The sequence below is a fragment of the Cynoglossus semilaevis genome, chromosome 16 (genome assembly GCF_000523025.1).
Source record: "Cynoglossus semilaevis isolate Cse_v1.0 chromosome 16, Cse_v1.0, whole genome shotgun sequence".
Classification (NCBI taxonomy): Eukaryota; Metazoa; Chordata; class Actinopteri; order Pleuronectiformes; family Cynoglossidae; genus Cynoglossus; species Cynoglossus semilaevis.
In genome coordinates, this window is record NC_024322.1 from 6,983,225 (window position 1) to 6,993,279 (window position 10,055).

Consider the following 10,055-nt stretch of genomic DNA (forward strand, 5'->3'; position numbering starts at 1 on the left):
TTTCATTTTATATGAGCAAACTTAATTTCATAGACCAGGCAACCCATTAATGAATACTGTGTCTACGATCAAAGACTTTTGGAGACGAGAACGGCGGTCAGAGACAAAAAGTGCAAGAATCACTTCAACCTCTAAGATCCCAGTGAAGTCCGTACACTTTGATGTGTATTAACGATAAAGCTCACATTAATTAGTGACTCGCAGCTTTTCATCTAAGATTATCTTAACCACATTGTGTTCCCAAAGGCCATTGCTGGGTCCGATAACCTGTCACGATCTGACATCATACCAGGAGACAGTCTTTTTCCCGCCTCGTGATCAAAAAAGTTTCTGCTTGTTCTGCATTAAAAGTAACTAAACTCAACTCAAACAGCAGTCGTTGCAGATGTGGTTTCAATCTTTTCTCTTTGCAATGACATTAGTGCACACGTCAGATCACAACAGAAGCGAAGAGGATGAAAAAAAACGTAGCAGAACAGAAGCTAATGGCTGACAATCACATGTTTAGGTCTCACTGAAACATTTAACTAACCTCGGGGCACATTTAGCTGAGGCTTTCCTGCCTCGGCTTTGTCAGCCAGACACTTTGAATGATTAATATTTTACCCAAGGTACCAAACCAAGGCACGAAGCAGCGTGACATTCTTTTTTTTCCCAGAGTCATTCCTTTCTTTGTCTCTTTCTTTTCTGTCTCCTTGCAGTTTTCTCCTCAACCTTGCTCGCACTCTCTCTCGCCCTCTCTCTCTCTCTCCGACTATAATCTTATTGCTCAGTATCTTCTAATTGATGGGTTATCAGCACCTCACAAGCCATGTCGCCTGTTCACTGCATGATAATAAATCTGAGTGGAGAATATAGTCAGGAGTAGCAGGAAGTTAAGAAACTCATTACCTTGCACTACATTATGAACAGAGAGTGTCACCGCAATAACTTTCCTCCGCTGCCACTGCCAGTTTAGTCAGGTTTTACTCCAGTCTTTGAGGCAGCTATCAGTGTGTATATATACGTGTGTGTGTGTGTATTGCACATAATCTGTTCAATTACTTCCTCTATCCTCAGCTTAAAGTTGCCCACGCCTTTCACTGTACAGCACTGATAGCATAGCTTAGCCTGCAGCCAAAGCAGGCGTGCAACATAGCTCTGTTTAGCGCAGGTACAAATGATGTGGACTTCCATTACACAGTAGCTTTATTGCACAGCTGGAAGCTTTCAATTTTGGATATGCTTTCACACTGACTTCCCGTGTGTAATAATAGGGACACGGACTTTGGATTAATGTCATTTTCTCCTTCCTCTCTTATTTCTATTTCTATCCTTATTCTTATTTATTTCTATCATTCCTCGCCTCCCTTGTTGTGCTGACTTGCCTTTCTTTTCAATCTCTCCATAAAGCAACAGCATTGCAGCATCAGCTGTGTGTGCGTTCAACCTGAGTGCCATCGCCCAAGCTTTCAACGGACCCTTTCGTTCCCAGGAGAACCCTCGCTCCACCTGGCTTCCCACGCCAAACCCCATCCACAACTTCCAGGTAAGTTTAAAACACTTCAAACACCAAGTCCTGCCAATCCTGTGGTCCTCGAGGTTGAGTTAGTTCCACTCTTTTCTATTAGTAGAGTATAGTCAACAGATGCACAGTTACAAAGCTTTATAACTAACTTGTTGTTAACCAAGCCAGTGTCCTCAGTTGGATCCTCAGTTGGTATTTGTTTTCTCCAGTTTGTGTTACTACTTTTTCTAGATGTGTTAAGGAGCATCAGAGTGTGTAGGCGAACATTGATGTTCAAATTAAACCTGCCTATTAATATGCCTTCTGCCTTTACTTTGCATTTTTCCTGCATGTGTAGTGTGGTACAATAGATGACGACGGGCGAAACGAGGGTCTGACAGAGCGCAGCCTGCAGGACGCCCAGAGGCTGTACCTGATGAACGACGTGGTCCAACCAGAATCGGTCGATCCGCTGGTGATGCAGGACGACGTTCGCTTCTCCAACCTAGTTGTGGACATTGTCCAGGGCATGGACACACTTTACCATGTCATGTACATCAGCACAGGTCTGCAGGACACAAGCAGGATCCAAACCAGCAACCGCATTGTGTCTTTAAAAAGAGGCATTTGTCATCTCTTCATGTTCTTCATGTCCTTCTAGAATATGGCACCATCCTGAAGGCACTGGCGACCCCCAACAAGAACCTCCAAGGTTGTTACCTGGAGGAGATGGAGCTTCTCCCAGCAGGAGTAAGAGAACCCATCCTGAGTCTGCAGATCCTGCACAGCGACAGGTCACTCTTTGTGGGACTTAACAACAGGGTCCTGAAGATCCCTCTTGAGAGGTGCTCCACCTACACCACTGAAATGTGAGTAGAAAACATTCGTTTCACTGGCGTCGAAGTAGACCTAAAGGTGTTACTTAGTTGAGGTGGATTGAACCCAGATGTTTTTATGAAATTGGACCAAAAAGGATTAAAGAAAAGCAGTGGTACAGTTTAAGGACCATTCCATCACTGCCAGGTTCCATCTGGCCCAGACAGAAACGATTTAGATCTGCTGTGGCCCAAATGTAAAACAGCAAATGATGCAGGCAATTTCTGCCAAGTCTGTTGTAAACCTGGCCATGTGTGATATGGACATCTTGTCCTTGTTGTCCTTGTTGAAGCAAATTCTTCTTTCTTGTGGTCAAGATCTGGTAAATAGACTGCTGAATATGGGCCAGATCTTGACGAATATACTAATATTTTTGTTTAATGTGATTTCTTTCTTAGCAGCAACTTCAGTTAGTCCCAGATCTCTCTCAAATCAGGTTTCCTGTAGTTTATCTGAAGTCCTCCCAGTCTTCTCATCAGTGAAACATGTTCCTCAGTTATCAGTTCTTCTTGTACCTGTAGCTTCTCTCTCCTCTGGTTTAGCAACTCTCTCAAATCAGTAGGGAACAAAGTTGTATCAACCACAAGAGCAAAGTGAGGCGTCAGAAGAAGAAAAAAGAAAGAAAGAAAGAAAGAAAGAAAGAAAGAAGACCTAATTTTCAGAGGACGTAAGCCTGACTCAGCAGTTTTTAGATTTCCACAGTGTATATCCTATTGTTTAAATAATGCATTTGAGCAGCGGATTGAATTTAACAGGGTTGATCCTGGTTAATGTACTTATCTATCCTCACCTAGGATTAATGTCCGTGAGACTGTACCTATAATCAGTAAGGTCCTTATGGAAGCAGTGGCATCTGCTCAGTGGAGGAAATGAAATTGTTATTTTGTCCAGTTGCTTTTATTTCCCTGTAATGAAGTTTGGTTGCTGTAACACAGGGAGAAGCACTGCTGTGGCTTTTGTCTATGTCTGAATCCGAGGATGAACAAAAGGTGTGTGTGTGTGTGTGTGTGTGTGTGTGCAGGTGTGTGTTACATTACAAAGAGTATCTCTGAAGGTAGTGTGTGTGTGAAAAAGAAACTTCATCTCAGCATACAGATGACTTGTGTGTGTGGGCGTCTGCAGAGGTGGGTAGAGTAGCCAGAGATTGTACTCAAGTAAAAGTACTGTTACTTCAGAATAATATTACTCAAGTAGAAGTAAAAAGTAGTCATCCAAATAATAACTTGAGTAAGAGTAAAAAAAGTACTTGGTAAAAAAACTACTCAAGTACTGAGTAACATCTGATTTATTTTGTAATGAGCATTCAATCAGCTAGACAAAATTATAGAGAGGAGAGTTTATCCTATTGATAAAGTCTGATAAAAGTATTGAGCTCAGTAAGAGTACTGTTATAAATAAAATCAGATCAAGATCAAGTGCACAATCGCAAGTAATTAAGTTGCCTTTTTGAAACCACAATATAAAATAAAGAGATGAAAAGTTACTTTTTTGTGCAATCAAATGTTTAAAACCACCAAAACCTTCATTTGAGAAGCAGAGGAAACCCAAAGGACTCTTGAAAGGTGAGGGTATTCATTTCACTGACAGCCAACCATTAGCACATTTTCTCACAACAGGGCAAATTAGACAGGAAACAGCTCTTCACTGACTTTATCTTTCAGATGCCTGAACAGAACAGATCAGAGAGAGTGTTTCTTTCCATCACCAGATGATTTTAAAAACCAGTCCTGATGTGATCTATGAAATCAGTGAGAATGTTAATGATTAAACATGAAAAACCCAGAGACATTAATGTTACACTCAAGGTTCTCTCTCTACATCTTGAACTTGAACATTTCATTTGGCATAAGTTCTAAGTTCAGGGTAAAGTCCATGTCCAAGAATGCCTCAGGGAGGTTGACACAACCAACTCCAGGAACATCTGATTGGCTCTTGTTTGCTGTTGGCAAACAAGAGAAGATAAGAGGACAAATATGACACCATATAGCCTGAAAAGCAGACAGGCAACGTTACTGTAGGCACTATAGCAGTGATGCAGTGGTAGTAAAATATGAATTTTCCTCACGTACTACTAGAGAGCACTCGCATACCACTGGTGGTACACGTACCACAGTTTGAGAACCACTGTTCAAGGCTATTTCTTTTAGAAAACAAACAGCATTTGGTGCCTCGGTGTTGTGAATGTGCTATAGTGTAGTGCCCTGACTTCCTCCACCTTACAGCACTTGGTGCCTCGGTGTTGTGAATGTGCTACATGGTATGCAAACTTATCTTTACAGGTATAAAAACTTTACTAAAAGTAAAACACTGTTCCTGTTAGAATGCAAGGCTGGAATGTCACTCAATATTGACCACAAAAAAAACACAACATCATGAGCTTCGTGCTTCAGTTTCACTTCAGGAACATTTTTTCCTTCATCTTTTCACTTTCCCAATCCATCTATTTTTGTACTTTTCTCCATTCAAAGTTCGTGAAAAAGTCCCACCTGCTGTTCTGCTCTGCCTGAACACACTCTCCATCATTGTTCTTCTGCATGAATGAGCCCTTTGCTGATCTTCTTGTGTGGTCCTCACATTCACGTGAGCCATATACGTTCATTCAGTTGGCGGCCGATAAGAGCCGAATACACTCAAACGGTTTGATAGTCATCGCCGACACATCTACAGCCACACGTGCTGCTTTCCACTGTCACACAGACACACAGAGGCACGCACACACAGTGAAGGATGGCTGTATTTACAGCCGCATAAAAACGCTGTGACATAATTTACAGAGGAGTCATAACTTCCTGGGCATAAAACCCCTGTGGTCGTAGGGAGATCACAGACTCCTGTTATACGTGGATCGCAGTAAATGCGTCATGTATGTTTGCAGTTGTTACAACATGGTGTTAAAATGCTGACTTTTACTGTTTCTACAGTAAAAGCAGCAGAAAATATGCGGCGTCTTAAATGTCTGTGCGATTACGGCACACAGTCACAATTCAATTAGGTTTTAGAGCTTTTAATGCTAACGTTTCAATTGTTATTGATCTGTATTGGCAGCGCTGAGAGTAGAGAAACATTGACATCAACATCTTTAACTGGAGTGCTTTCTCTGTTTCACTGCTGACGCTTTTCAACAGCCACTGATTTGTGGCCCTTTAGCTCATAGACAGATGACTGTGTGTACCTTTCCCTCTGTGTGTGTGTGTGTACGCGTGTGCGTGCGTGAGAGGGCGCGCGTGTTTGTCCTCTATTTGCGGTAATTATATTTAACCTGGCCAATTGGCACCCCTGGCTAACAGTACCACTCTGTCCTCCATCCAGCTCCCATCTCTCCATCTTACTGTGTTAGCGCAGTGATTTATTTTGGCTGCAGCAGCTACAGCTAGCTTAGTCTCAGCGTTGCATCCATCAGGACCTTTCCCCTCCTTTCACCGGGGGAAGAAATGTGGCCCACGCTGCCAAATGGAAGATGAAAACACGGGTCACACTCGGAAGAGTAGCATCATCCGTCACCAAGACAACCTTGAAGGAAATTGGAGTTGGACAGTTTTTTGTTTTTTTTTTTTTTGCTTTTTCCTGCCGGCCCACATTTGTGTCTGGGTCTTGGTGCCAAGTTGCCTAAAAAGTGCAACTGATGGGAACTGGTTAACAGAGTCCACGGTGGCATCAAGCCAATTGGCTTCATGTAGAGAGTGGTGTTGATGACCATATGAGGACCCTACAGTTCGACCTCTCTAGCCTGAAATCCACTTCATAGCAAAACCCGTGAGCCGAGCAGAGTGGGCAGAATGTGGACAGAGTTTCGCGCAACTTTTTCCAGATAAAGTTTGGTATTACACACATACTTTGTCCAATGTCCAGGGACCAGCTTTGAAGGTAGAGATGAAGCAAGAACAGGGCACAGTCTTAGGGAAGCGCTGAGTGGAACTTTAAACCCAGGAGGAAAAATCATATCCTGTCTTCTGAGTAAAGATTTATCGTTCTCATTGATTCACTTCTGGGAGGGTTTCATCCCTTTTTTTCATTATCATTTGATGTAAAGCAGCTGAATGCTGATTACATACTGATAGGCTATGCTAAAATAGGATTATAAAATGAGGGGATTTGGAGAAAGACAGTGAACTCCTCTGATGTTTGTTGTCTTCAGTAGATAGTGTATGATTTGGTGGTAATGAAGAAAGAAGACAACAGTTTTATTTTCAGAGAATAAAAATCTAAGGCAGAACAGCTGCATTTCAGAGCTACAGCAAAACCTGTTGATTGTTGTTTTTTTTCTCCCATTCTCCATCTTTTACCACCAATGTAGTTTTACTGTTTTGTTGTTATTGTTCAACAAAACCTGCACTATTTTTGCATCTTCTATCCTTTTTTTTTTACCTCCAATTCAATGATAAAATAAAAATAAACGATAGATAATAAATGTAACCTACGTCGACACTGAAGTTTTCAGACTGGATGGAAAGACACATCAACTTGATGATTTTTTTTGATGGGAAGACACATCAACTTGATGATTTTTTTTAGTTTATTTAAAAATCCACTTGTTAATCACACGAGACACTAAACTAAAACCGCGACTAGTCTGTGTGTGTTTGCAAAACACAAACCAATTTTAGAATGTGTACATTTCTAGTTATGTGTTTGTACAAACACAGTAAAAGCACAGATGCTGTGTTGATGAATGAGGCTCAAAGTCAACAAAATACTCCCAAAACTGGACGCTGTGTAAATATCCCAGCCAGTGGTGTCAATCATAAAAGTGTCCACGTCTCCGTTTACCTCCAGAAGACATCATTTACATTTTGTTTACATTTTTGTTTGTTTTTTAAAAAGCCTGGACCAATGATTGACACCATAAACTATTTAAAGAGCTGTTTGCTGACATTACAGATCATTTGAGAAGAGTTCCTAAAGCCCACACACGCTTCAATTCACAAGACACTAATTTAAAATATTTAAATTTTCTATTTTTCCGTCTCTTTATTTTATATGGTGATTACCTCTAATGATTTGTGAATATTTACTTACAGCTCATCAAAACAAACCAATTGGAACAGATTGAAGATGGATACATTTGTGTTTCACCTTTTTTTTAGTTTAAATTGCAGTTATCCACAGTAATCACAGTAGTTTGCCTTAGGTTTTCCTTTTTAAAGTACTTGTTCAAATCTTTGTCTAAATCACCTTTCCTTTCGTTTAAAACCAATTTTCGTCCCAGTCTCCTGCAGTAACGATACATTTACACAATGTAATTTAAAAAAAAAAAAAAATCATCTTTCTGCCATCTGTTACTGCCCTCACAAGGTTACACTACATTTGTCTTCCTCTGGATTCTTTGTTCTGTAAATTGTCTTTTTCCCACCGTTGCTTCTTCTTCTTCTTCTTCCTGATGCTGCATTCTATTCACCAGAGACTCAAACTGAAGACGGAGAGAGAAGCAGGCACTTTTGGCAGCTGGCCATCTTTATTTTATTTTTATTTTTTTATTTTTTTACATCTGGCACCATCAGTCTTCAGCCTGGCTCCAGCCCTAATTGGAGGTATTAGGGCTGAGTGCTAGCAGGAGTTCTCTGTGTTTCCGATTCATCATGAGCAGAATTCCTAAATGGCCGGTGGAGAGAGAGAAAAAAAAAGTCCCAAGGACAGGTTTTTCCCCGCAGGGAGAGCAACTGGAGGGAGGGCGGTAGGGGGAGCTGTCAGTGGACGTTCAGCCGAGAGGATCTACTGTAGACCAACGACGCTGCCTGTGTTGGAGAGTGTTTAACTGTGACTGACCCTGTGGACTGGTCCGTGTCCCAGGATGGCTGGTACCCATCCATAATTCATCAGCTGTGCTCATGATATTTGCACTGACGCGCTGACGAGGTGTCATTAAAGCGAAGGTGAATGATTGTTTTGGTGTCTGCTTGTTTAGAGTCCCGTCATAAAAGGAGACATTGGTTTTTACAGCACGTGTAAATGATTTAAACTGTCAATTACACCCCCACAGCAGCAGGTTTATCTCCCGCTGCCAATCGTCCACACATATTGTTATACAGGCTGCTGGGCTTTTGCTGTTTAAAATTTAACAGACCATGTTCCTGGGCTTCTGTGTTTTGATAAAGTGTGCCACTGTCTACACACACACACACACACACACATTTACACAATGCTGAATTAAATATCAGCCACAGCCCTGCAGACTGGTCCTGGCGGGGCTCACACACGCTGGCACAACCGCAGTACAAAGAGTCGCCTTTGCACACCGCTGAAATGGATGTTTAGAAAACAAGAGTGCCACTCTGGTGTGTTCTCAGACCGCGGCGACACCTGTTCAAACTCCCTGTGACACAGAAATGAGATTTCTCTTCCCTCTGTCACTGCTCTCTCACCCACAGGCCTCTAATTGACTTTTAAAGTGGCACCGTTTTTTAATAAAAGACATCAAGAGCATTTGGTGTGATGTTCTGTGCAGCTGCCCAAAGGTCAGTGTGAGAGTTGAACACATCAGCACGCTGCCTTTTTTTTTTTTTTCTGGCCAAAAAGTGAGTAATTGAACAAATAGATGAGCTCATGTGAAGGAGGAGAGGCCAGGATGACTGTGCTGAATACAAGTTGTATAATACACTTATAATAAGTGGTCTCTATTCAACTGATACGAGGCTCTGCTGGTCAATATGCCAGTGTGTCCCTGGGTAAGACACACGGCCTAATGTCAAACACAGGCTGTTTCTGTCTTCCCTTTTTCTTTCCATTTGTTAAACACACTCTCCTTAATTCTTCTGCCTGTTATAAGTTGTATGTGTGTGTGTGTGTGTGTTTGTTAGCAACGAAAGAGACAACTGTTTTTCCCCGTCGTCATGATGCAGAGCTGTAACGAAAGAGACAACTGTGTTTCCCCGTCGTCATGATGCAGAGCTGTACAACCTTCAGCACCACGGTCCTCACTCTGCCTTTTTAAATGGACTGTTAGGTTCAGTGAACTGTACTTTGATGCTCAACCTTATTATGATTATTATTTAATGTGTATTGGAGAATGCATCCAGAGTGAATCGAACAGTGTGCTACGTGAGGGCGAGGCAGGAAGCAGGTTGGACCCAAATGCAGCAGGTGATTTATCTACAGCTGCAGCAACAGAAACTCACAGGGATGAAGCACCGTTTACAGGCAGCAGGTTCTGCAGCAACAAAACTTCCCAGGATTACAGCATCGACTACAGGCGTGCTCTTCTCCAACATCATGGTCTTTCTTAAAACTGGGCGACTTCTCCAACACAAACAACAAACACAGACCACTCACTCTCACACACACAGCTAGAGAACACCGATCCCACAAGCAGCGCATGAGTGAGGCAGGTCTATATACACCCAGGGCACCAGGTGACACCAGTGAGACTAATCAGAGACACAGGTGAGTGTGATGACACTGATTACTCCACCCAGCAGACGAGACAGGGCGAGGAAACACAGACAGCCCTACCACAGTGACCGAACCAGAAAGACGTTCTCAATGAGTAAATCAAGGACCCCCCCACCCCCCCCACCCCACCCCCATCTCATCTTTGGTTCATGTTTCTCCTCTCTTACTAGTAGTAAGAGAGGGTTCACTATTACTTCACCAGGCCTGGCACGGAGAGTTGTATCAACAACATCTCTGTCTCTCTCTCTGACTTTCTCTCTCTCTCTCTCTCTCTCTCTCTCTCTCTCTCTCTCTGTGTGTGTGTGTG

General features: G+C 42.3%; 1 protein-coding gene across 2 annotated transcripts in view; it reads left to right on the forward strand.

Annotated features, from left to right (window-relative positions):
- The window catches only part of sema5ba (sema domain, seven thrombospondin repeats (type 1 and type 1-like), transmembrane domain (TM) and short cytoplasmic domain, (semaphorin) 5Ba), a 148,543-nt gene that overhangs the window by 116,283 nt on the left and 22,205 nt on the right, over positions 1–10,055 (forward strand). For both annotated transcript variants that reach the window (XM_025064015.1, XM_008328336.3), the window contains exons 10-12: positions 1,393–1,528; positions 1,845–2,052; positions 2,148–2,355. In XM_025064015.1, the coding sequence (XP_024919783.1) occupies positions 1,393–1,528; positions 1,845–2,052; positions 2,148–2,355 (552 nt within the window). The remainder of the gene's footprint in view (positions 1–1,392; positions 1,529–1,844; positions 2,053–2,147; positions 2,356–10,055) is intronic.